Raw genomic sequence first — 25,924 nt, forward strand, 5'->3', positions numbered from 1 at the left:
GAGATATATCAACAAAATATACTATACTTTTCTGATAAGACGATCAAGATCAATTCATGTCCATTCCTAGGAATCATAGCGCTAACCGTGTACCCGTCTCCCAACGCTTGAAACCATATAGAAGAGAAATCCAGCCGTAATTACATTTTATTCCGTTGTCATCCCATGCAGTCATCAAAGTCCCTTTAGTAGGTGTACCTAAACCCGGGTTGGAAATCGTCGCCCGCAGAGCACTCGAGCTGCTTGCCCTCCTTGTCCGCCTTGTCGTTCTCCCTCTTGAAGAGAAGGGTGAGAATTCCGACGCAGAGGATGTTGCAGATAGCGCAGGTGATGCAGGCGTACAGGCCGGGCCGGTACCCGGGCTTGTCCTGGTTGCGGAAGACGAGGCTGCCCGCGATGCCGCCGATGCCGCCCATAGCGACGAGGGTAGCGCTGCAAAAGGCGCGTTTCCACTGGCCGCGGATGTTGTTGGCCTGGTACGACATGACGGCAGGGATGTTCGCGTTGGCGCCGGCGGTGCATAGGAAAATGCCAAAGTAGCGGACCTTGGCGTCGGTGTGGAAGCCCAGGATGGGCAGGCCGATGACGCAGAGCAGCATGTTGAAGACGATGATGGGGCCGCGCACGTGGTACTTGTCGCCGAGGGCGGCGCCGGTAAACATGATGATGCCGGCAAAGACGTATGGGGGAGCGACGAGGCACTGCGACGTGCCGACGTCAAAGCCGAGGCTGAGGTTGAGGATGATGGGCATGAAGTAGGCCAGCGAGTAGGTGATGGTGGTCGAGTTGAAGAAGATGAAGGCGTACATCCAGATCTTGATATCGGCGCCGCCGCCCAGCCACTTCTTCCAGCTGAACGGCTGAGTCTTGACGTCTCCACGGTCGGCGTCAATCTTGGCGACAATCCATGCCCGCTCGCGTTCGCCCAGGAAGCTCCAGTTGGATCGTGTCGAGTCGGGGAAATTGACGAGCAGCCAGTAGCCGGAAATACCGAGGAGACAGGTAATGATACCCTCGATAATGAAAATCCAACGCCATCTACGTTGCGAAATGCCGGTTAGTTTGCTTTCTAGGTCCAAATGAGATGACAGGTTCTTTGTTTTTGCCAAACATAGCAAGGGGCTGCGGCCCGGCAAAGTTGGACACTGTTGAAGTGACCCCTTTCATTCCATTAAAAGACAAAAAGAAATACCGTCACTCACCCATTGAGATTACCCAGGCCTGCCATTTGCATCAGACCAAAGGCAAGGATACCGCTGAAGGCGCTTGCAACGCATCCAATGAGATAAAAGACGGAGTAACGTCTGCCAACCTCGTCTGTTGAGTAAAAGCAAGGTCATTATCAGCATTGTTCACTCACGAGTATCGAGCAACACAAGAAAACACTCACATCTGGTGTACCACGTGCTGAGCAAATACACACAGCTAGGAAAGAATCCAGCCTCGAGGATACCTAGCAAAACACGTAGTCCAGCCATCGCGCCCCAGTCGGGAGCAAAGCCCATACCAATCATCACGGCACCCCAAAGAAGCGTGATGAGTGCAAGGTGAACCCGTGGGCCGACAGCACGCACAATGACGGTTGATGGTGGTTGAAAGAGCGTGTATGTGATGAAAAAGACCAAAGTAATGATGCTCTACATTATTTGGGCACCAGCTGGTCAGCTGAATACTCCAAAACATACAAGGTAGTTACCCAGAGAAACCGAGTGTAAAGACTGGGAAACCACTCACATATCGGTCGCCGACGTCGAGGCGCAATTCCCTGTCCATGCCAGCAATACTGGCCGCTCCCAGGTTGGTGCGGTCCATGAGCGAAACGCAGTACATGAAGCCGAGGGTGGTGACGATTCGAAGATCCATGCGCCGTTTGATCTTCTTCTGCTCCTCCGGGGTGAAGTTGAAGTCCTCTGGCCGGGGCCGAGTCGTTGTCGGGGACTCGATGCTGGCCGCCTGTTCGGCCTCGATGCCCTGGGGCTTCTCCTTTTCCAAGTCGGACATCCTGTTTACTGCTTGTATCGGCCTTTGGTCCTCGATTGCAAGTCACGGGAGTATCGTATAGTGCCCGCAAGCAAACTCCAGGGGGGAAATATGCCTGGAGGATCCGATACCAAAGATTGCCGATTGGATCTTCGCTCGTCCTTTTTCACTTAGAGCAAAAAAGAGAACACGCCAACTGGCAATGAGAAATAAAGGAACGAGGTAAAAGAGGGACCCTTGGTGAACATTGGATGATGGGACGGGGTAGAACTGGGGATTTAATACCTCCTGGTACAGAACCAAGTTACACTGATCTCATGTTGGGGGTATGGGGTACCTACCTAGCGGTCTTGCCCGAATGGGGTAACAAGGTCGGCTGGAGGGTGGTGGACAAGGGAGGCGAAAGGTACAGTACAAAAAAGTCAAAGGATCTCGACTTTGATGAGGGTCCACGACTTACCACATCAAGGATATTGCTCCTCTCGATTCCACATAGGGCTTGGCAACACACGAGGACATGCAGCCTCCTATTCGGTGACACGCAACTAGTATGATAGTAAAGCTCCGTGGAACCCCTCGAGGTGCGCTGACTCTTGAGCACGTAGCTTGCTTGCCTATTCGACCCTCACTGCGTTGTGCGCTTGCATCAACTCAGGTGACATCTTGTTCCTGTTCCCTACCAGGTATACTGCGTTGCCAGGTTGGCCCGACCATTGGGGTTTTTTTTTGTCTCTCTACCACATACACAAAGTCTGTGGGAAAGGAAAGTACAACCCCAACCGCTCTGGGCAGCTGATATGGGCACCTTGTTTAGCCAAGAGTTACCCCGTACAGGGTATCAAATTTGGGACCCTCCCCCTCATTCTGACTACATACAGACCATGTCCTTGGCACGTTGCTTTAACCTTGGCTAGAGGCGCAGACATCCATGCTGAAAGTCGGCTGGCGAGAGTTTTCAGCTCCATACCTACATACGTGGTAGTGCTGGAATCCTTGTGGAGAGACGTTGTGGGGAAATGTTGGGGTTCCCCGTTCTTTGACAGTCGGTTATTATTTCTAGTTAGCTTTCTTTCTTTCTCCTTTTCCTTTTTGCTCAAACAGTTCAACTGCCGGGCTTGTTTTTTGTTGTGGGAGTGGTCTGGTTGCACAACACGACGTATTGACGGGAAAGGAAGATATTTCAAGTAATATAGCGCATCAACCAGAATCATATGAAGCAGGTGGCTGCTCATAACTTTGATGAAATGCGTGGCTTAATATCAAGTGGTAGGCTGAGCTCAAGCTGCCGCGTGGGACATGCTGTGCGAAGTAGTTCGGGACTTGAACGGGTGGTAAAAGAAAGTGTGGGTGGCAGCGTCACCCTGCCTTAGGCGGCACCACAAAAGCACCTGTCGGACCGTCCGACTCGGACGGTCGGACGTTTAACGGGCTGCGTTGACAAGATCGGTTTCTCCCCCAGGAAGGACCAGGTTGCGACTCAATCACCAAAGCCCCGATTGGCGAAGTTCCAATTCGCTAGCTCATTCAAATTGGATTTGTTTTTCAAGGGAGGCGAAAGGTCGTTGGGTGTATCTGCCGGGGGGTTTAGCCCAGAATGTCTTGGGGGTTGTCCACAGTTCATTTCTTAGTGGTTGAGGGGAAGATGTGGTGTGCGGGGTAGACTGGGCCCAGGAGGAGGTTTGGAAGGATTTTCTTCCCAACCCTGTTAAGGCTGTCCCGGCCACCGCTGCGTGAGACGGTGAAAGCCGCGCTAGTTGAGAGAGGTGGACCATATAGGATGGCAGCGGCTCGGCTAGGACTCCATATGGGGTAATTTCTGCGGGTCGTAGTTTGTGGCAATGTGGAGATAGTGGAGTTTACGTTTTGTGCACGGAAAAGGATATGCCCAATCCATTAACGACAAATCTCAAGGGATCGAACTTGGCCAAGCCAGCTTTATTTACCAGGTGACGAAAAGCCATGCGGGGAGACGGGAAGAACAATGAAAGAAAAGCAAAGAGAAAAAGAACTAACAATTAAGAATTACCGGTAAAACGGTTGCTGACCCAAAAAGAAATCCTACGGCATGTTTGCTTAGTAAGGAGACAGAATGTAGCTTACAGTATTCAAGCAATTCAGAGCAGCTGCCTGAAGTGGGCAAGCTTGTTTGCCCAGAAGTCTTGTGATGGTGTGCATCCAAACCTTGGGTACCATTTTGCTTGATTGATTACAACATCCTTGGCACAGAATGTTGGCAGGCATTTCCTGGTTCAGCAGTATTACTCCGCGGTAGCTGTGCCGTTCTGTGAACACCTAAACTAGGAAACTATCTCGACGTCTCAGTTGTCGATAAAAGAGATAGAAGCTCACCTCAGACCATACTTTGAGAAGCAAGGCCGATAAAATTAAAGTTATGATTACTGTTGCGCTGAGCTGACAGCTGCATAGCTGCATAGCTCCTCTGCCGTACAGAATAAAACGAGACAGGTGACAAGCCAGGAACCCTCAATTTAAATTTTATATATGCAGCAAATCACCAAAATATGCACTGCCCAAAATAGGTAGGTTTGCAAAACCTTGGATTCCGTACTGGGTATCCCTTTAAATTGCTCCAAGCCACCGCAAAACGTGAACTACTTCGTAAAACAAGCTGGTAACTGCGACCTTGGGGAGACTAGAGAATTAACTGGAGCTCAGCTGAAGCGCGTACGTACTAAGAACTTACTGCACGAGGCCGATATCCGATTTAGGGAGTAATTATCGGTAAACAGGCGTTCTTCGTTGGGGTGCTGACTGCAAAGAATATTCGGGGGGTTACATCAAGCTGATTCACGGGATCTCTTGGCATGATCTTTTTTGTGCGTATTAAACGTAAAGAAAAACAAGTCCTCCCTTGAAGGAAACTGCTGGTTTTCCCACTCTCTTGTTGGACTTGGCACTGCAAGGGAATGAACTGTAAAAGATGCCACGCCCTTCTACGCGTTGTACACCGGCGTACAGCAGGAAAAAAAGCTGCTTGGCCACCAGAGCGTAGGCGGCTCGACCGGTGTTCATGTACCTAACGAATACTGTAGTACACGCAGCTTGCTTTGATTCGACAATTCACAAACATGGCTGCATGATATAGTCTACATGTTCTTGGCGGCTTGTTTGTCCAATCCAATGAAAACCTATAGTTTATCAATGATATATCCTCGGTTGACCGACTTTGATTCGTTCAAGCCCCAGCCCTAGGCTAAATTTGGTGATGCTTGCGTTGTCTGCCTGTATATTGAGGCTTTTCGTTGTAGCATATCTACACTTCAAATCCTCCCTTTACCTTTACGAGATTGAATACGATCAGCCGCAATTACCAACAGCCGAGGCATCTCAGGGTATACTGCAAGCGAACCGAGGTGAAGTCTTGCTGTTGGATGCCAGCCTGACCGCTGTCTTCTTGGCAGCATAAAAACGCCTCAATACCCAAATAACCAGCCATACATGATACACTTGTGGGTGGTTTATTGTACACACTCATCATGAAAACTTCCTTCTGACCTCCTTCGACGAGAAGGCGGCGACTAGTTGATCCTGCCGAGGCAAAACCAGGATTGTATTGAGTTGGAACGGCAAAGTGCATTAGCTCGACCTTTGACGGGATTCCAATCGCAAAAAGTCCTTCCAGTCAAACCACAAGACTTATGTGCCTCGGTTCGTTCACGAAATTTGTCTGTAGACCTCGGTTTGTCGTCTTCGTTGTTCTCTGGTGTCTTGTTGGTTGAGAAGGTAACTTGATACATCTCAATAGTTGATGATGAACACCAAGATCCAGGCGAGAAATGCGAGATTGAAAGCGAGTTCCATGACGACATCCGTCTGGTGATCGAGACCCTGTAAGTAGTTAACCATTAGAAGCTGCTTCGCCAAGGAATTGTGCATTTCTTGGACATAAGAATAACATACCGTGGGCTGGTTACAACCTCTGATCAGGCTCTGATAGGCCTAGATAAAACGTCAGAGCAGTCGTCAGTATTTTTGTCCCATTCGCTGTGAATAGTTCGGGAGTTGTCTTGTACCAGCAAGACTTTACGTATTTCTTTGACCACAGACTGAATAACAGACTTGTCGAGATCAAATTGCTCCAGTATATCTTCTTCTATATCCTTCAGTTGCCGTAGATTGAGCGAAGAGGGTATTCGTTCACAGGACGCCATGACGTTTGCGGGAGCTTCCCCTTCAATCAAGCCTTGTCGTGCCAGACTTGCTCTGAGTATCCAGTCCCGTGCCACCTTGGAATCCTCATCGATGACCCGGATAGCACAGCGAGATATTTCGTAGGTTCCCTTGCTGGTTGCATGCGTGGCCTCATATTCGACAGTCCTGTTGATCATGGTGGCCACTTTCAGTACCTTCGTGGCAGTAGTTGAAGCTGGAAAGGGTATGATTGTATGTGTCGATTTGAAAGAATTGTACAATGTGACCTGTTATTTTTTCAGATAAAAGTCCGCACCGGCAATTGGGTAGAGCTTTTCAGCTTGATATTGAGCTTAGGGAGTAGAACGCCCGTTGTTCCTTGTCGTTTCCTGGTGAAGAGAAAGTGACAGACAGCCGGCTGTTTGTGTTGGACCAAATTTTTCCGACAGGCTACCAAAAATCAGAGACTGCCAGACAAGCGCATCAAGGTTCTCTGTTCCATATTTGAGCAACAGAGCAAAACGAAAAGACCTTGGCCATCCGAACGATACGATTCTTGCGTTTCTCGGAGCGGGATAGACGCCAATGTGCTATTACTTCCAATAAATCTTTCCATCCATCAAACGCCTGGCTGTTCTGTATACAGTCGCATGTTCTAGATTTCCATCAGCATCAAATTTGGACCCGACCGTCAAAGAACCGCTTGCGTGATGGACGTCGATGCTCCCAGAACCATCCACAGACTGCTGGTTGCCTACCACACAGTCGGCAACAACACTTCCGTCAAGCTTTGCAGCAGCAGCTAACGCAAGAGCAACAGTCACCGGGACTGCCTTGTGAGGCTGCCCTACCGACATCGCCCGCACGACTACGGCAGCACCCTTTGCATCAAAGGTTGGGCGAGACACGAATCCGATCTTGGGCACGCTCCCAGCTACATCGTCGGTGGACGTCGCCAGCCCCATCATGACAGCCGAACGTCGCCTGACCGCCTCGAGCCTATTCAACAAGTTTTCATCCGCATCGATTGCAGCGGCGCTCATGGTTGGGTCCTCGACGCCCAGGTCCGCGACGGACACGAAGCAGCACGGATTGCCTACATCGATGAGCGTTGCTCGCACCCGACCAAACGGCGTTTCCACCTGATCGACCAGGTTCCCCGTCGGCAGCAATTTCCCCGTTCGCGATCCGGCCGGCCTCACAAAGTCCAACTTCACAGGTGCCGCGCTCCCCGGCACGCCGTCGATGGTGAACGTGCCATGAGATGCAGCCTCCACGCCGCTCGGGGCGTCGGCATCACCGGGGACGATTGGGAAAGTCGCGTTTATGAGCTTTCCCGTGTTTGTGTTGTGTATGCGCACGGTAAACATGGCCGCGGTGTCATCGCCCGGCGTCAAAAGCGCTCCCCTCACAACTTTGAACACCATCTCCGGCGGCACAGGCACTAGACCCGAGTCGACGGCAAAAGGCCCTACAGCGGCGCTCATGTTGCCGCAGTTGCTCGAGTAGTCAACGCTGCTGTCAAAAACCCCCAGCGCCGCAAAAGTGTAGTCCACATCTGCGCCCGGCACGGTGGGTGGGCCAATAACGCACGCCTTCGAAAGGCTGGAGATGCCACCGCCCATTCCGTCCAGTTGTCTACCGTAAGCAGGGTCCGGACTGCCTATGGAGCCTATGAATATCGGAGCCCATGCTTCTTTGTCTTTAGGGAGGTCCTTTTGGTTGAAAATGATGGCTCGCGACGTGCCGCCTCGGTAATACGCAGCCGCGACGCGGTTTTGAGGTCGGCTAGCCATTTGTGGTAACCCTTCACCGGTCATGCTGGGGCGTTGAGGGCTACGATGGGAGCTGCTGATCCGGCGGTGGCAATGGCAGCCCTTGCACGTCGTTGGGCTTTTCCATCCTCGGGATGCCGCCCGGATCACGGAGCTTGCTGCTCGGAAACCGAGTCGGCGCACCGGACTGAACATCAAAGGTTGCATGCTCAACGCATTGAGGCGGCAACGGGACAGAGGTGCAAAAATTAGAGGCTGAATAAATATGTAAGCTATGACTTTTTTTTAATTCCCCACGAAAAAAAAATCACAAGTCGACTATCCTATTTGTGTTGATATTGTCGAACATAAAGCGAAGAAACATTTCAAACATTGCCTACCGACGCGGCAAGGCGGCTAGACCCGGTAGAGACACAGTGTGAAACCAACACCGAGTCGCACGTGGTGCTTCAAAACTTCGCCTTTCTATTTCCCGTAGGCTTAGTGTGAGGTCTTTTCTTCGCACGGCTTGGACTCTTCAACCGGTTATCAACGACATACCTTCGATGCTGTTCCCAATATGTAGGATTGCTAATGATTTTCCGGTACTCGAAATTGTCTGGTCAGCTGCGGTTGCAAGCCTGTAAAAAAGAGGGACAATGAAGTTTGCCAATTGACCAGATCTCTCGCTACCAAACTTGGCAGGTACCTAGGGCAGGTAGACAGGTAGGTAGGCATTCATGTAATCATCAGCTACGCCGTATATACCACGTTCAATCGTTCTTGAGTGGATGGGACGAATAGCATAGCAACATAGACGTAGTGCGGTATTTGGAGCGTTTTTTTAGCATGCTAGATAATAGTCTAGTCAGTAAGGTGGAAAGGGGAACAATACGCGACGAAGTGGGTTAAACGTCTTGCTTTTGTGTTTCGCACATCTCCGTTGCAAAGAAAAAGCCAGCTGATGATGCATTATTTTTTGAATGATGCAAGGGAGTATGTCTGCAGTATCAACAAAGAGCGCCACAGCTCTCCCTCCAGAACTATCCAGACAGGCGTTGAATTGGGTAACTTGGGAGTTGGTACCGCCTAACGCAATGCGCCATCCTTGTACACATGTGGAGCACCAGCGCATGATATTTATCCTAATAACTAGGAATGCAAGGAGGACCATATAATTCTAGGAGATCGAGTTTTTAGCTTCTTAATGCTTCTGCCCTTCAAATTGCGTTTTTACTGGAGGAAACCAAGCGGGTACAATTTGGTAAACCGATACCTCTGGGGGATAACACGGCAACCAAACTGGTGCTTGGGTGATGCTAGAACCATATCAGGCCTGCCACTGATACAAAGAAACAGACGCGTTTCTAAGGTGAGAGCAGAATGAATCAGGGATGAGATAAAGCTGGCAGACGCCCAAGGGAAGCAAACGCGGTACCAAGGACCCACTGACTTCCAAGTTCTGCGCAGATCTCGCGGCTTGATGCCTGCTTGTTTACATCGCTACCTCCCCACCACGAGCCTTGTCAACTCATGTCAATGCAGATTTTCCACGACTTCGAAAAGCATAAAATCATTCACTTTCCTTCGGTTTAGGGGATCTCGATCTATACTTTTACAGGTGGTTCAAAACCAAAGAAAAGTCTCCAGGGTTGACATATCAGAACAACGTCAAGGGTTCTTACCCGAAGGAGCCTAGCTTCTATCGTCCAACATGATGGACCTAGACTGGCCTATGGACGCGTTTCTGCGTCCCAACCATCCGGAACGTTCACAGTCAATAGGATCAACAACTCCTGATGGACCATTTCAGTTCACAGCCGGCAGAGGTCGACGCAATGGCAGTATTAACAAGGACGACGTGGAGATGATTACGGAACCGTTGTACGCCGACTTGGACGAGCAGGGAAACTCAGTCATCCACCCGGGCTTCTCTTCATGGCTATCAGCTCTGCCTGATCCCATCAGCCCGATTGAGAGGTACCAGCGCGAGTTGAAGTCGTACCCCACGGGAATTGTGCGGCTGGCCAAGCGACGGAGAGATGAGTTTGAAGGCGGCAATGGTGGCAAGTCTGCCCACGCTTTCTACGTGGGGGATCGGCCGGGAACTCCAGCAGATGGGGCTGTTCATCAAACTGATCGTGCAAAGACTCCGGGAGAGCATTTGAAATACATCGGGCCTCTCAACTCGGCTCACGACAAAAGAGAGCGGCCTCCGGTGGTGCACTACTCTTTGCCACGTGAGGCCGATGCCCAGCGTCGCGTTGCTTGGCACAAGGTTAGTCTGGCGAACCTTTCTCTTAATCTATGGGGGAAAAAGCCCAGTCCCTTTTTTACTCATTCCACCCCCCCTCCCTCTAGCTATGGCTCTGGCTTCCATTTTCCCCTGCTCTTTTCATTGCTCTTTCGAGGCAACTGCACCTCCTTGGTTCACCAGTATGCACATGGCGGGGGCGTTACTAGCATTACTATGGTACGGGGAGATATATCTTGCGAGGAAGGAGCGATCACTATCGGTCTTGTCTTCATAGCCATTTCGAATTTGGTATTGATCGCTACCGGAATCGAATTTTTGCCCTTGATTGGGTTGTCTCTCTTGCCCAAACGAAAAACCATGAGGCCAGGCAACGTTCTTGGCTGTCGATGCCCCGCAATACATGTCCACTCCGCCACTTCATCAACAGCAAGACACAACTTTGGCTTTTGTGAGACATGAACTGACAGGCCGCCATACGATGAGCAGCAACAGCAACAGGAGAGCCAGGCACACCAGCAACGGAAACAGCCCTCCCAGGAAAAGCCTCACAAAAAACTGCAGAAGAAGCAACCCGGGCAGCTGTCAATGGATTTTGACAACGACAATGATGAAAACAAGCACCCCCAAGAGCCACCTAGAAAGCTGGCACGCCTCGATATCCTCACAAGAGCTTTTTCTAGGCGCAGCCGCAAAAGTTCGACAGCAAGTAACCGCCCCGATGGACCCGATCTGGAACGCCCGGGAACGTCCCTGGGTGATGTCTTTTTTTCATCACGTCGACGTTCCGCCTTTCAAGGCGGCGCCGATACGAGCCCGCGGCGACTGAGTCTCAATATCAATAAGCTTACGGAGCCGGATCGGTCAGGTACACCAAATGGGGCTAGCCACCGGACAATCCATGGCCTGTCATCGCGCTTAAGCTCAATGTTCACCCTCGAGGGGCCTCCGCCAATGGAGGATGACCGCCCCAGGGTTCTGAGCCCACAGGACACCCAGTGCGGAGACTACCGCATGCAGATTGCTCTTGTCGGCGATGCGACTGTAGGAAAGAGCAGCTTGATCAAGTAAAAGCCACCACGCCGGCCCCTCCGGTGAAACGCAAGAATATACTTATATGTGCTTTGCTGATTCTAAGCTTGTGTGTTCCCTAGACAATTTATCACGGCACACTTTGACAAGGAGTACAACCCCACCAACAAAGACCTGCACTCAGTTCTTCTCCCATGCGGAGGAGGTACCTCCTGCCGCCTCGAGCTACACGACTGTGGTGGCGGTCAGGAAGAGAGTGACATTAGTTATCTTGCCCAGAGTTGGTGGGACGCAATTGTCATCTGCTATTCGATTGGCGATTCGGCCTCGCTGTCTTCCTGTACAACTCGTGTAAGTGAAGTGACGGGTAAAATGTCATCTTTGCACGGTCACTTCAACTGCTAACCCCGATTCTGCAGTGGATAGATGAAGCTCGCAAAAACGCCGAGGGAGTACCGGTATTTCTTGCAGGCCTAAAGAGTGACCGTCGAAGGCCTCATCTTGAACTTGCATTTATCCCGGAGTGCAAGATTGTTTCACGCTATGATGTGAGTACACGTAATACAGCCTGGCGATGGATGGATGTCCGTTTTACGCACGAGCATATCACTGATCATCGGGCTGTGCGGGGTATTTTAGGGCGAAGAGGCGGCAAGAGCTATTGGTGCCGAAAGATACCTGGAATGCTCTGCCAAAAATCGCGAAGGTGTTGAAAACCTTTTCAAAGCTGTGGTAAACAGCTCTCTGCCACGAGTAATCGAGAACACCCGACGCGCTTCAGATCGACACCATATCTACAAGCCGAAAGCCGATATACTCTACGGAACCGGACGCAAGATCAAAGACTTCATTCGCACAGCCAGGGATGACAGGCCTAGCACAGCATAGACCTTCTGCGTCTTCATTAAGCCCAGCCACGTGTAAAACTGTTTAAGTATGTCGGGATGGGGTGGGTAGACATCTTGCACGCCTATGACATCACACCACCTTCCTGTACTCCAGGAAGTCGAGCTAGCGAAAGCTCAGGAGTCCGCGCTTTGTAGCCTCCTTTGGCTGATAACATGTCCTCACATCGGCTTCATCAAACTCTCGAGACGTAGTCTCGTGTAAATCTTTCAGCAAACTCAGCCGGGCGCCAACTCTTCCTACCCCTTTTGCTGAATTCAGAAGAGAGATTTCTTTGGGTCTCTTGTTTGTCTGCATATTGGTCCGTTTGGAAGGGAGTAAGTCTTCCGGATTGTTCACTATAAAAGAACGTATAAAAACTGTGGTAGACGCTCAGTCAAGAGCCTACTTTTCTCTGATACTGGTGTTATATGAGGGGATCCCGGATATGTTAAAATGGAGCCTGCTGCACACTAATAGTAAATCCTAGGTACCAGTCCAAAATTTCACGGGAAATAAATGGTGAAAGATAAAATGATTGACAGGCTGCCACGTGTGAACAGCCAAACTATCGCTACGCAAGCTAGAGGCTATTCAGCTATCAGTGCACGGAACAAAAGAACAACGCTGTCATATCTTTATATCTAGGCACTGGCCATGTTAACACAACCTAGCACGAGTCTTTCATATATCTTCATCCTCCAGCACAGCCCAGATTTGAACAGCCCATATCTGTCCAGGCGGAGCGGCACACCCAACACCACTGATGATGGCACGCGCTGCAGGTAATGTGATCGCTATTTTCAAATGTATGTGTTAGTAGATCATTTGTCGCCCTCTTTCCTAAAGTGGTAGGTATTAGATGGGGGGAGAAGCTCGAGTAATACGAGTTATGCTCCCTTTTTCATTTGCTACTGCCAGCCCCAAAAGGGATCCAGGGGCCAGGGGAAACTCACCATCCTTCAGCTTTAAAAGTGTCAAACTTGCACTCAGGGCAAGGTCTTGACAGCAATTTGATGGCCGCCTGGCTCGCCCGCTCTTGCTTGCGCCTCATCTTCGCCTCTTGAATTGCGTCGGCCTGCACATAGGTTTGCGCAGCACCTGCAGCGGGCTGTGGGATACCTCGTTCGGCCGCCATGCGCGCCCTCTCGGCACGCGCTGCTTCTCTCCTGTTCTTCAGCTGAGCAGCCGCTGCCTGCTGCTCCCGCTCCCGTTCGGCTGTGGCAGCCGCCACCTCCCGTCTCTTCTGCTCTCTCAGCGCCTCCTGCTTCCGGGCTGCTTCTTCAAGTTCCTCTTTTTCTTTATCTTGGCGTGTCTGTGTTGCGGCAAGCTGCTCTTCTTTGCGGACGCGCCTCTCTCGCTCCTCCTTTTGTTTCTGTTCTTCGTAAAGCCTCCGTATTTCGTGAGGATCTTCGTGCTCCTCCCTCTCCCGCCTCCTGTGCGGACGGATGTCGTCTAGCTCGCTCGGCCGTCCATGGCGGTGCCGTCTCTCATCGTCTCGGCCAGAACGGCTGGAGCGATGGCGGGAGTCGTGGTCACGACCGTGTCGCCGGCTGTCCCTCCTGCTCCTGGGTGAACGTGGCCGACTTAAAGTGATGCCGCCGCCGCGGAGCTCAGGATCCCAGTGCTGGCCCCCGGAGCGAGCTCTTGCCTCTTCCTCCTGATGGAGGCGCTGGGCTATCATAAAGTCCGTGTTCGCTAAAGACGCGTCCTCTGCTTCCTGGAGGCGGCGCGCCACGCTTGCGCTGCTCTTTTCTCTTTCTTCCTCGTCCATGGCGTGCCACTCCTCCTGTAGCCGGCGTGCGAGGCCCAAGCTGAGTTTCTCTCGACTGGCGTGCTCCTCGGCGGCGAATTCGGCAGCAAGCTCTCGGGCAGTCTTTAGGCTTTCGTCCTCGTAAAACTTTGCGGTGGCTCTATCTTCATCTAGCTGGAGCCTTCGGGCCAGCTCCATGCTGAACTTTATGTTTGTCGCCTCTTCTTCTTCACGGATCGATATCAGCCTTCTTTCGCTCAACTGACGGTCTGACACATTTCCTGACCTCGAAGTCGTGCTGCTGCCTTGTCTACCGCGGGAGATGTGGCTGGCAGACGAGGCAGCTGAGGGTGGTGGAGGGCGAACAGTTCTCGAGCTGCTTTGGCTTGGTGTCGGCGATGTTGCTCTAGACAAGTTTGATGCTCCAGATGCGTTGATCCGTGTTGATGCGCTTGTGAGTTTTGGGGTAGTTGAGCGTACAGATGCTCGCGATGATGCAACCGAAGTTGTCGTAGACAGTGGCCTTCGAGAGGATACCGTTGACACCGCCCCCGAGGGTGCCACAGACGCGCTGCTGGATTTGTCTCGTCTTTTAGAAGCCTCGGAGGCACCACTGAACAAGCTTCTTCTGGAAGATGTCTCAGATCTTGCCACAGCGGGCGCCCTCCTTGTCGATGCCACGGACTCATCCGGCTCCGTAACCTTGTCCCACTGCCTGCAAGTGAACCCTTCATGCCATCGGCTTTCGTGGTTGAAGCAGGATTTGGCATTGCACTGCTGGCAGATCATCATGGGCTGGTTGGGCCCGCCGGAGTGCTCCTGTCCCGCGCCGCAGCCCGCGGCGCACCAGCGAAAGCTGGGCGATGCCTGCCGGTCGGCATTCTCCTTGAGCTTTCGGTACTTTTCGATTGTTTCCGGTTCTGCATGGCGCTCCACGTCTTCTTGCATCAGAGAGGCGCCGCACTCTGGGCAGGATATGCGGTGCCAGAACTTGTTGTTCATGTCCGAGCGGATCGATGTCTTGAGACAGGTCTTGCAAGTATTTATCGCGTGGCTGCATGCGCTGGTGACGGCCTTGGTGGGAAAGTTCGAGTCTGGAAATTCTTCTGTGCAGACGGCGCATTCTCGTGTACCAACTCCCCTCGCTGCGGGGCGGCGCTGGCTCGTGATGGTTTTGTCGTCATCTTCCCTGGACTGATTTTTCGATTTGTGGGTAGAAGTCGAGGTGGAAGACGAGGCCGGGGCAGTAGATCGCTGCGATGTGCGATCGGCTGATTTAGAAGTCACAGTTCTCTGCGAAGGTGCCACCGACGGCGTCGGGCTGCTTCTTCCCCCTCCGGTACCTGGATGTTTGCGGCTCGACCTCCGGCTAGTGGTAGATGCAGCAGTGGCAGCTCCAAGGCCTGCGAAGCTCCAGGTGGGCTTGAAACCCCCATCTTGGTTGTCAGACATTGTCGATACTTTCTCCTTCAAACTCGTGGCGTTCAATGAATTTGTATGTCGTCAGAGAATCGCTCGGTGGAAATTGTACCAGGGTGTGCATCTGCCATAAATAGCAATGTAAGGAGCCAGGAAAGATGCTACGAGTGAGTAACCAGTTGAATGTTGCTAACAACACGCGGCCCGTTGTTCAAAGGAATTCAGCCTAGAACCCTCTCAAACAGCGCAACGCCGGCTTTGGTAGTGATAAACTTGTTTGAATGATCAGGTCGGTTGAATCAACCACTCAACTGGTTGCTTTATTTACTCACTTGACAACAAAACAGAGTAGTCCATCTTTGGGTTGAATAGTAAGGACAAGGCGCTCTAACCATGTCGACAGCCAGGCATGGAAATGGACCTTTTTTCACTGGATCAATATTATCTTGGTGGCTTTTCTTTAAATCATGGATTGCTCCCTGTGGCGGCGACATTCATAGGTTGAGTATGTATCATAGCCTTAATTTCTAAACTTCTTGCTCGCCTCCGTAAACGACATCCCCTTCTTGATTTCCTCTGCCATCTTGGAGTCCGCCTCCACCTGCTTCTTCATCAGAGGCAATGCCTGCTCGGCTAGAGCCTTAGGCAACACCACCACGCCGTTGAGGTCCGCGATCAGATAATCGCCCGCATTGACCGTCATGTCCTGATCGTTCGTAGCCAGCTTCACCGGGACGTTGACGCCGACCACCTTGACCAGCTCAGCGGGTGGCGATGTCCCTGTGTCGCGCGCAAAGATCTACTTGCGCATGCATGGAGTTGAAGGGCTCTGATTAGTTCTGTGCATGTCGTGGGTGGACGGATAGTGAATTCAGATAAACAAACCGGATAGTTCAGATCCCTATGCTCCTGAACATCCCTGAAGCGGCCATCTATGACAGACCCAACAGCACCACTTGCCTGGGCCCGAGTCGACATCAGGCCGCCATAGACCGCATTCGGCACTCTCGGCGGGCATGAGACAAAGATCACGGCGCCTTGGGGAACAGAGTCGATCTATCGTACAAGTGATCGGAGTCAGTTGGCAACATCACCCATTTCCAGCCTCGATCGTTTTCCCACTCAGGCGCTGATATGTGATGATGATGCAATAAAATCATGTGCGCCCAGCAAGCAAAAGGCTGAAGGAATCCATACATAGTGGTATGAAAGCTTTGGCGTAGGGTCGTCGTTGGACACGTATTTGACCGTGTAAGCCGGTCCGACAATCTTGGTCGTTCCGGATTGTCGTTCCGGGGACCACATGATGAGGCCCGAGAGGAAGCCTCCGTTGCGGAACTTGAGCTTGCAGAGCGCGTCCGAGACATCACATCTGTGATCTTGTTAGTGCGTACTGGTACTGGTATAGGAAATAAGTCCAAGTTTGGTGTAGTACTGACGTTGTAAACTCGTGAAGAGCTTCAACGATAGGGTCTCGTGCTGATTTTGTGTCTGCCATTTTCTGGTATGTGGATGTGAAAGAAAAGGACCTGAGGCGCACTGCGACGAACGAGGCACGTTTGAATTGAAGTTTTTTGGGTCTGACTATCCTGGAGATTTTCAGCATCAGAATGTTCCCAGACTTGATGCGGGTTGGCTGACACAGGGCTATTTGCTATAAAAACAGAGTAACAAGCAGTCCAAGTTCAATTGAATAGACTGAGAATATATTGAGAAATGGCTCGCGGTGGCTCAACTTCGGACGTTTTAGTTGGTCCAGGTTCCCGCTCGGGAAAGCATAGCCGATCAGTAGCCGTTGAACGGACGTGGGGATGCGGGGGCAACTGATCCTGCGTAAGTTGGGTAGGTATTTTGGTCTATGGTGGGCAGGTCACTTCATTGCCTGTCACTATTCACCAATGCATCCTGTTCCAAGACCCTCAGTCTGTGTACCAGAGGACCATTAGAAATAGTAAGAAAAAGAATAGTCATCATATACTCATTAAACGTTTACAACCGCGATGCGCAGACTCCTTTTCCACAGCCCAAAGAAAGAAAGAGAAAGAAAAACCAAAAAAAAAGAATGAAGCCACAGCATCGGGTATCTCTAAAGTACATGCCCAAGATAGATGAATAGTTCCCAAACACGCCCAAATGCACATAAATATCGTAAACCTCCTTCTTAGTCATCCCCCCAACAGCAACTAGCATCCTATGTCTTCTTCACCTGCCACTCATCAAGAATGCTGGGCTTCTGGCACACTTCATCTCCACCGGCCCAGTCTTCCTTGTACCTTCCTGTGAGCAAGACTCTGCAAGCCTCAAGTCTGCCGTAGACAGTGGTGTCTTGCCTTGCTTCAACAGACCCCAACTGCTCGTCAATAATGTCCAAAATTCCCCTTTTATTCACGTCGCGGGCATGCACGTTGGCACCTCGCTCCAGCAGCGTCTTTAACGCCGTCTTTCGCCCCAATCTAGCAGCCATGAGAAGTGGAGTCTCTCCGTTCCGGTTTCGGGCCTCGAGGATAGGACCTCGGCCTTTTCCTTCTACATCAATCAGCGTGTTGAGAATCGCGGCCAAGTTTCGGTGCTTGTCTTCGTCCACGTCTGTAAGGTGTTGAATGAACGCCATGAGAACTGTGTTACCGTCCTTGCTGTAATGGTTCGGATCTATTCCAGGGCAGCTGAGTAGACCCCTGAGATACTTCAGACGGCTGGCTAGAGGGCCATCATATGTGATCTGGCTGATAATGTTGTCAACTGTCTTGTCGCCAGGGCCCTGCTTTGGCGACTTCTCTGTGCCTTTCTGATCGTATGCCCTCTTAGGAGGCCGTCGACTATTGGACGGCGAAGCACACTTCTCTTGCAGCTTGTCGCTATCGAGGATAACCTCGGCCAGGCAGTGCAGGCAGTTCCGTCCCTCCTCGTCCTCGAGCGACGGATTGTTGTCGGCCCCTGTAACGATTTTCATCAAAGCAGTGTGCTTGGCAAGACGCTCTGATGGAGAGTCCTGTCCTGGCCATGCGGCACCGATGCTTGACGTGGGTGACCCCATCTCTTCTGCCAATGGAGATAGCGGCGGGATATGCTGTCTCCTTGGAGCTGCAAAGTTCGAATCGACAATTGGCTTGCTACCAAAGGCATCGCGTTGCGGCATGAGTGATTTGTCAAACATTTGCAGAATTGTCGACATTGCCGCGTGGCCGGTTTGGTTTGGTTGCATCGTCGACTGCATGTGATGGAAGAAGGTCTGGCCATAAACGTCACATTGCGTGAAGATTTTTGGACATGTAACCTGGACATGTGAAAGCAGCTGCAGAAGCGCCGCAGTGGATTCTTCCAGGCCTAAAAACCATGGTTTAGCAAGGACGTGAAGGAATGTCTGCCCTCCGGTGTTTGTCGCGCACAGTTGTTCTGTGGTTGCTGGCCAAATCATCTTCCGGAAGACGTAGTCGCAATCTGATGCATCCACGACGTAGGTTCCAAATAGGTGCAAAAGGGTGTTGCCGAAACAGTCGCGCTCATCCAAGGCAGCCGGAGTTGGTTTCTCCAGATATTGTCGGGCCATATCGGATAGTTTGCTGTTGGGAAGAAGCCAGAAGTCCGAAATACAATATATCATATCTGCAATCTCCTGCCAGTTATCTGGATCTTGATCACACATGTCGATAGCCTTGAAGAACTCTCCAGGGAGAGGCCTTCTCCACATGTCCACCTCGATCTGATCCGGATCCGTCCCTTTACCTGCCCCTGAATGGGGCTGAAGAGGTAAGTTGGTTTCGCTGCCTATCGTCCACTGGCGTATAAGAGATGACACCTGCTTCGCAAATGTTGTCGACGCCATGGACAATCTTTCCTTGAGGTCGCGAATGCTGGCCGTGGTGGCGGTAGTCGAAGATGAGAGTACAGTGTTGCTTTGCGCAAGAGGCTTCGGTACAAATAGAGCATCCGGGTAGCTTGCATGAGACTCGATTCCAGATGGCGTATTCGGTGTAGGCGCTCCAGATGAAGTATCAATGTGTAGCGGCGACATTTGGGAGCGGTGCCATGGGTTATGAGACTGGTATGGAGAGTATGCAGCAGGCGAGTAGGCGTTGAGGGAGTGTACGCCGGGGGAAGGTGCCGTGAGTGCAGTCGGTGAATAATCAGATGGCGACTCGACCTTGAAGTCGCGGAGTTCATCCGGTTGGGTTTTCAGAGGGTGTAAGCCGAAATTCTCCACCATGGTCTCCTTGTCGCGGCAAGCCTGGTAATCGCCTCGATCGATTGGGCTGTTGATCTCCGGAGATGTCCGTGACGTGTCTGTTCTGCTTCTCCTACGGCTGGTGGAATGTGCCAGGCCTTTTATCCGGTCATTCATCTCTTCACGCCCTTCTGGACGCAAGTACCGAGGATCATGGCCCAGCATCTTGTTTAGCGTCTTTTGGGCCGAGTTGCGCCTGGTTTGATGCTTGTTAGTGGTTTTGGCACGATGTAAACCGCAGTCATTTATGTTTACTTGCCCTGGCTTGAAGAAACCATCATCAAGTGCTTTGATGATCTTTTCTATGGGTAAGGTCGTGTACATGTACAATCTCGCCAACTTGCGAGACTTAGACTCGTTCCATTGCGCCGGGCGTCCAATCTTCGCAGCTGGTGGAGGCGCCTCTGTGTTTGACATTTGAATCCCGCCCTTGTACCGGGCCTATCAAATTTGCCTGGTGATGTATTATGTGATTGATTGTCTTGTTGTGAGCGAGGCCGATGATTGTGGTCTAGGCAAACTCAATTCAACAAGGTGGATCTAATCCAACTGGATACAGGCTATGGGGTTTGGAGGGAGCCGGTGTTAAATACCGGTCTGGTCTCACTCGGGCATGAAGAAAGGGCCAGAGCTGGTTTCGGTGCTGTGTTGGCGATGTGCTCATCCGCGCGAAGCAGTGCATTTCAGTGGAGGCGCAGAGTGACTTATTAACTTATCTGGGTAAGTAGCATTGGTAAGGCTGCACGCATGGCGGACCTGGCGTGGTAGCAAATGAGGGGTTGCGGATCATCTGGAATGGGGCGCAGCAGGCAGCAGCTACTGCGGATTGTGGTGGGTTAGACAACTCCGAATGCCCAACCATGATGACCTCCAGCTTTCAGAATGAAGCGAGCAGCCCGTGTTTCTGTTCCTGGAGGGGAGAATGATATGTGCTAATTGCGGCTCCTAAACGCCCAGCTGAATTGACAGGACCATCCTTGTTGTCACTCGAATCCATCATTGATTGGCTGAAGTCTTGGGGAAACAAGAGATGAAATTGGAATAAAGAAATAGTGAAAGATAGCCGCGGAATATGAGCGCTTGCTCGTATCGTAGGTATGTACCTAGGTACCTATGCAGACCAAATGAAGCGGATGGATAAATCCAACAAAGACAAACAAGAAAAAAAACGCCTTGCTTCCCACCCAATGTTGCACCATCGGTTAAATGACTGCTTAAACTGGATATCCGGAAACCAGGATTGAAATACGCCCAGCGGTTATCTATCCCGTTTGTGCCACCATCGTGCTTACCGTATTATGCCCCATGCCTGAGGACTGGACCGATCGCGCCCAACAACCGGGGGTGCTGTGCTTGCTTGCTTGCTTGCTTGCTTGCTTGCTTGGAGAGAGCAGGTGAGCGAATGGCAGTTCAGCCGCAAAGTGTAAAAAGTCCTGACGGTTTGATGTAACCCCATAAATGGTACGGTACCGTACCGTAGTCCATTCACGGCGCGTGGATCCAGAGAAATACCTACGTAGGAGATTTTTTCTTTTTCTTTTTCTGCAGCTTACCTGCAATTTCATGGACGCCTCTGTTTTCTTACATGGCTAAATAATGTACATCAGGCTCCAAGATTCCAGCTTGTTTGCCATGATCTGAACAGATTGCAAATCTCGAAGCTCCTGTGGGAATCGTTCAGGCGGGTGGAGGTAGGTCGGTTGTGTGGATTTAATTGATTCTGTCTGTCTGTAAGGTAGGTACTTACCTAGGTACCTAGGTACCGAAGTTCGTTCGCTGAGCTAAGCCGCAGCATCCTTGTTGCTAAGCCTCGACGACCCAAGCTTCAAGACTGACCTCCCTCTTTGGCAATGTTTGGAGAACAACGTGGAGGAGAAACAGCTAGCCCCACTCGTCAGCTTACCGCCATGCACAGTATGGAATGCCATATCCCCTGACAACGGCGGGGACCCTTGTGTGCGCTATCGATAAGAATGTTGCTCGGCAAAATTTAGAAAATTTCCAAATCGCAAAGGCGGAGAGGAGAGGGTCTTGGTGAGGGAGGAAAGTGGTGATTTTCAACATCGTCGAAGATATCGGCGCATTTTCCTCCAAAATGGTAAAACGAAAGGTTGCAGCGCTCGAGAAAATCGACGCCGACTTGTAAGCCATCTACTACCCTGATTACTTTTGTCCGTCGCACATTGCTAACACACAAACAGTGCAAGCCTGCAGTACAAAATCCGCAGGGATCCAAAGTACGAGCCACCGTCCATGACAAGTATTAGCTACCTTCACTTAACGGGCTAATGATCCTGACAATTCTACAGGTCTTACCAAGATGAGTTTGAGAGGCAGTATGAGCAATATGTCTCACAGCGCGAGATCTTCTTCTCATCCCCATCGACAGCATCGGCAGACCAGGTCCAGTCTTTCCACGACCTGATCGACCTGATCGCTCATATCGCCGATTGCTACCCCGAGTCCCTCCGCGAGTTCCCTGATGACCTCAAGAATATTCTGATGCAACACCACGCCGTCCTAGACAGTGATCTGAGAGACAAGATTGCCGGGAGCTTGGTGTTACTGAGGCGGAAGGAGATCATCGACTCCACAAGTCTTCTGACTACACTCTTCCCCATTCTCGTTTCGACCCCGAGCAAGAGCCTGCGCACTCTTCTCTTCCAAAAGATCCTGAGTGATTTGAGGAACTCTAACTCAAAGAGTACGAATCACCGTCTCAACCGTACCATCCAGACCGTCCTTTACAATCTTGTCACATCCGACAGGACCTCATCCAAGGCAATCTGGGCGGTCAAGCTTACTAGAGAGCTATGGAAACGGCAAATATGGACCGATGCAAAACCGGTTGACGTGATGAAGGAGGCGTGTCTTTCTGACAATGAAAAGGTTATCGTGGGTGGTGTGCGCTTTTTCCTGGGCGGAGATAAGGAGCGTGAAGAGCTTGAGGACGAAAGCAGCGACGACGATGCTACTCCAGACCTCAAAAGGGTTAGGCATCAAATTGGTATCAACAAGAAAACCAAGAAAAAGGAAAAGACACTCAAAAACGCGGTGGCCAAGGTCAAGAAAGCTGAGAAGAAGAAGCAGGCACCTCATCCCCTGAACTTCTCTGCGCTTCATCTGCTCCACGATCCCCAAGGGTTTGCCGAGTCGCTTTTCCAAAAGCACCTTCAGAACACGAGAAACAAGATGTCGCTTGAGAACAAGCTTCTTGTCCTTCAGCTAGTGACACGCTTGGTGGGTCTACACAAGCTCACAATGGTGCAGCTTTACTCATGGTTCACCAAGTACCTCACTCCGAAACAACCATCCGTCACCTCTTTCCTTGCGTCTCTGGCACAAGGCACGCATAATCTCGTTCCGCCCGACGCGCTTGAACCTCTCGTGATCAAGATTGCGAATGAGTTTGTCAGCGAGGCGTCCGCAGCAGAGGTCGCCGCTGCAGGACTCAATTCTATCCGCGAGATCTGTGTTCGACAGCACTTGGCCATGAACGAGACTTTGCTTCAGGATCTGGTTCAGTACCGCCGGAGTAAGGACAAGGGTGTGGTTATGGCTGCCAATGGTCTCCTTTCGCTTTACCGCGAGGTTGGTGCCGACATGCTGCGGAAAAAGGATAGAGGCAAGGACGCAACCATGGGTCTTCGCAGCGGAGAAATCCAGCAAAGACGATTTGGCGAGGCCGAGGTCGGTGGCATTGAGGGTCTTGAACTCCTCGCAAAGTGGAAAGAAGAGGAGAAGAAACGCAAGAGGGCAGAGAAGGGTCTTCCTGAGAATGCTGAGGATGAAGAGGATGGGGCACAGAGTGATGAGGGTGAGGATGACGATGGATGGGAGGTCGCTTCCTCTGTGAGCACTGACTCGGGCGGCTGGATCAATGTTAGTGAGGATGAGGACGAAGCGCCGCAGCTCAAGAAGGTCAAGCGAGATGCACAAGCCGATGATTCGGAGGAAGAGGATGCAGAGGACGAGGTCGATGCGGCTGCAGAAGCGGAGAGGCTTGCAAAGCTTGCAACTACCACCATTCTCACTCCCGCGGACCTGGCCAAACTCCAGGAGCTTCGCCTACAGGCACAGGTCGAAAAGGCGATGGGTGTGGGTAACAAGGCGGCTGCCAGGCGCCTTCGCGAGCTTGAGGAGAGACATGCTGATGAGGCGCTCACGGCCGATCAGATCGAGCTCCCGGGCAAGCTCCGCAAGAGTACCAAGGAGGAGCGTATCGCGCTGGCGAAGGAGGGCAAACCCGACCGGGAGGAGCACAAATCCACCAAGGCCATCCGCAAGTCCCAAAAGGAGGCCCGTGGAGGCTCTACTACAAACAAGGACAAGGCGCGCAAGAAGAACTTCTTGATGACGCTGGGCAAGGCCAAGCACAAGCAGAAGCGCAGTCTTGTGCAGACCAAGAAGGTTCTCCAAGCGCACATTGAGAGGAGCAAGGGTGGTGGGAGGCGGAGAAACGGCACTTAATTGCCAGAACACCCAGTCACCGACATATTTGGAGAGAATTTATCTCAACGATTTTATTTGATTTCCATACTAGATCGCGTGCACTGTTTTGCGAACATTGGCGCAATTCCAGGCCCGATAATATTGCATTGATGACCAGCCTTTCTTGATAAAATTTGTCTCGGTGACAATGGCAGATTCTGTGACAAAGCAATGAAGCCAACGAAAGAACTTGTGGTTATTGTTCTTTGTCGGGCTCGATTAACACTTGAGACGCCAAGATAGCAAAGTCTTTGTTCTCGAAGTAGAGATTAACTCTTCCATGCCACATCTTCATGGATAAATAAAACTCAAGTCTAGTTCTAGTCAAAATGGGTTTACGACTTTCAACTTGCATTCTTATGTTTAATTTGAAAATCTACTACCAGTTACAACATTACATATTCTCACATTCGCAGAACCGCAATCCTGCATTTAATCAACTCGACCTTTTCAGTTACAGAAAGCGAAAACATGCCTCTACTGGGCTACGGATGCAAAGGCTGCAAGAGAACCAGGCCCATATACAACTTCAGGTTTAGAGACGCCAGCGGCCAAGTCACATACTTCTTTTGTTTCAGTTGCCACCCTGCTGGCAGTGACGATAACTGCATCGTGGTGTGCCCCTGCGTGTCGACGACTGCTTCGGTTTGTACTTGTAATCTCAATTCTGAGAGCACAGCGTGGCAGGATATGATGCACGATGTCGCGATAAGATCCATGAGACCAGGAGATGGAGCGCTTAGACGTCAACGACTAACTAGCTCTATCCGTGATAGTTTCGTCATCGGCAGCGACAAGATGCGCTCAGGGCAGTAGCTTGTCTTGTTGCCACTCTCCCTTGATATTTTCTTTATTTTCCTTACGCTTAGCGGGAACAATAGCACAAACAAATACAAGCTTATAGAATGCCATGCCCTCTCGTCGCTGTTGAACCTGAGGATATTTCTAGGCATGCATCAGCAGCATCAGAACGTATTGGGTCCTGTGCGACCTAACCCAGCCCATGTTAGACAGAAAACAACAGATCGAGACACGGTATAATTAGTATTCAGTCAGGTATTTCGTGGCTATGTCGGTGAAAATGACTTTGTCGTGTTGCGTGGAGATGGATGCTGTGCTTGCAGGGAATATGATATTGATTATATGAATTATAAATCAGTAACCTCTCATGAAAACAGGAGCCGCGGAGATCAGTACAGCACACGTAGGGAAAACTAGGAACGTACGTACGTACCTACCTAGGTACCTAGGTACCTAAATAGGCCAAGCAAGCAGCATTGATATTCGGTGTGTTGTCTTGAACTTGGCGTGAGGTGATACGGTATATTATCCGCACTGTCAAGTCATGGGAAGAACCTTGAGCTCTCTCTATCTGCTTCTAATAATTTCTTTCACATGCGCTAACCGTTCACCCAGTTACTCCCGTCGCCCACAGTTGCGATGGGCCAAATCGAGATCTACTCCATACACATAACGCTTTACGTAAGGCTGTCCGGTCTGTTGGCTTCCAATCAGTGTTGCGGATCTATCCGCAGCTATTGAAACCGTCAACAATGCTCGGCTGCGGTCTGTTCGTTACAATACGTACATACTTACATTGTACCTACCATCCATCTTCCCCCAGAGCCTCTACCGTCAGTCTATCGGCCTGGGATGACATGTCCAGAGTTTCTTTCTGGCTTCCAATTTTACTTCGTAGCGCACCCATCGGTCCTTTCTGCCCCTCATTCCCCACTCTTGCCCCTCTGTCCGCCAGCTTCCGGTCCTCGGCGGGACTCCACAGGGGTTTCGTCGTACTTTCCCTACTACCCAGTACAATCTGGTTGGTACATACCACACATTATAATAGTAGGCGGTTAGGTGTTGACCGTTAAACATGGAGGTTCTGGATCTATCTATTGGTGATGTGCTAGGACTACTTGAGTTTAGTACAACCTACGCGACGAGATAGCGACCCTCATCCCCGGCGCCCCGCCAGTCGG

The 25,924-nt window shown here is 51.1% G+C and overlaps 8 protein-coding genes across 8 annotated transcripts; 2 read left to right on the top strand and 6 right to left on the bottom strand.

The window, feature by feature from the left end:
- Positions 1-24: 24 nt before the first annotated feature.
- On the bottom strand, positions 25-2,166 carry MGG_03298 (uncharacterized protein). Its single transcript, XM_003716616.1, has 4 exons — positions 1,735-2,166; positions 1,391-1,637; positions 1,203-1,317; positions 25-1,038 (listed from the first exon to the last, which is right to left on the bottom strand). Exons 1-4 carry the CDS (start codon positions 1,999-2,001, stop codon positions 186-188), a joined length of 1,482 nt encoding a protein of 493 aa, XP_003716664.1. The 5' UTR covers positions 2,002-2,166; the 3' UTR covers positions 25-185.
- A 2,933-nt stretch (positions 2,167-5,099) lies between these two features.
- On the bottom strand, positions 5,100-8,272 carry MGG_17119 (uncharacterized protein). Its single transcript, XM_003716617.1, has 3 exons — positions 6,015-8,272; positions 5,902-5,940; positions 5,100-5,829 (listed from the first exon to the last, which is right to left on the bottom strand). The coding sequence occupies exon 1, from the start codon at positions 8,112-8,114 to the stop codon at positions 6,726-6,728; it is 1,389 nt and encodes a 462-aa protein (XP_003716665.1). The 5' UTR covers positions 8,115-8,272; the 3' UTR covers positions 5,100-5,829; positions 5,902-5,940; positions 6,015-6,725.
- Positions 8,273-9,210: 938 nt separating this feature from the next.
- On the top strand, positions 9,211-12,582 carry MGG_03295 (uncharacterized protein). Its single transcript, XM_003716618.1, has 6 exons — positions 9,211-9,258; positions 9,357-10,164; positions 10,630-11,207; positions 11,295-11,523; positions 11,592-11,720; positions 11,812-12,582. Exons 2-6 carry the CDS (start codon positions 9,601-9,603, stop codon positions 12,058-12,060), a joined length of 1,749 nt encoding a protein of 582 aa, XP_003716666.1. The 5' UTR covers positions 9,211-9,258; positions 9,357-9,600; the 3' UTR covers positions 12,061-12,582.
- A 162-nt stretch (positions 12,583-12,744) lies between these two features.
- On the bottom strand, positions 12,745-15,262 carry MGG_03294 (IBR domain-containing protein; the record flags this gene model as incomplete). The annotated part of the gene is made up of 2 exons (XM_003716619.1): positions 12,745-12,854; positions 13,014-15,262. The coding sequence occupies 2 exons, from the start codon at positions 15,260-15,262 to the stop codon at positions 12,752-12,754; spliced, it is 2,352 nt and encodes a 783-aa protein (XP_003716667.1). The 3' UTR covers positions 12,745-12,751.
- Positions 15,263-15,639: 377 nt separating this feature from the next.
- Positions 15,640-17,013, bottom strand: MGG_03293 (uncharacterized protein). The gene is made up of 4 exons (XM_003716620.1): positions 16,669-17,013; positions 16,427-16,601; positions 16,115-16,285; positions 15,640-16,028 (listed from the first exon to the last, which is right to left on the bottom strand). Exons 1-4 carry the CDS (start codon positions 16,833-16,835, stop codon positions 15,750-15,752), a joined length of 792 nt encoding a protein of 263 aa, XP_003716668.1. The 5' UTR covers positions 16,836-17,013; the 3' UTR covers positions 15,640-15,749.
- Positions 17,014-17,185: 172 nt separating this feature from the next.
- Positions 17,186-20,148, bottom strand: MGG_03292 (uncharacterized protein). Its single transcript, XM_003716621.1, has 2 exons — positions 19,711-20,148; positions 17,186-19,647 (listed from the first exon to the last, which is right to left on the bottom strand). The coding sequence occupies exons 1-2, from the start codon at positions 19,866-19,868 to the stop codon at positions 17,421-17,423; spliced, it is 2,385 nt and encodes a 794-aa protein (XP_003716669.1). The 5' UTR covers positions 19,869-20,148; the 3' UTR covers positions 17,186-17,420.
- A 1,300-nt stretch (positions 20,149-21,448) lies between these two features.
- MGG_03291 (SDA1 domain-containing protein) lies at positions 21,449-24,348 on the top strand. The gene is made up of 3 exons (XM_003716622.1): positions 21,449-21,593; positions 21,653-21,688; positions 21,761-24,348. Exons 1-3 carry the CDS (start codon positions 21,547-21,549, stop codon positions 23,919-23,921), a joined length of 2,244 nt encoding a protein of 747 aa, XP_003716670.1. The 5' UTR covers positions 21,449-21,546; the 3' UTR covers positions 23,922-24,348.
- A 1,080-nt stretch (positions 24,349-25,428) lies between these two features.
- MGG_17120 (uncharacterized protein) lies at positions 25,429-25,820 on the bottom strand (the record flags this gene model as incomplete). Its single annotated transcript, XM_003716623.1, has 2 exons — positions 25,429-25,717; positions 25,777-25,820. 2 exons carry the CDS (start codon positions 25,818-25,820, stop codon positions 25,546-25,548), a joined length of 216 nt encoding a protein of 71 aa, XP_003716671.1. The 3' UTR covers positions 25,429-25,545.
- Positions 25,821-25,924: the final 104 nt, after the last annotated feature.

This window comes from Pyricularia oryzae, chromosome 4, assembly GCF_000002495.2.
Source record: "Pyricularia oryzae 70-15 chromosome 4, whole genome shotgun sequence".
NCBI lineage: Eukaryota > Fungi > Ascomycota > Sordariomycetes > Magnaporthales > Pyriculariaceae > Pyricularia > Pyricularia oryzae.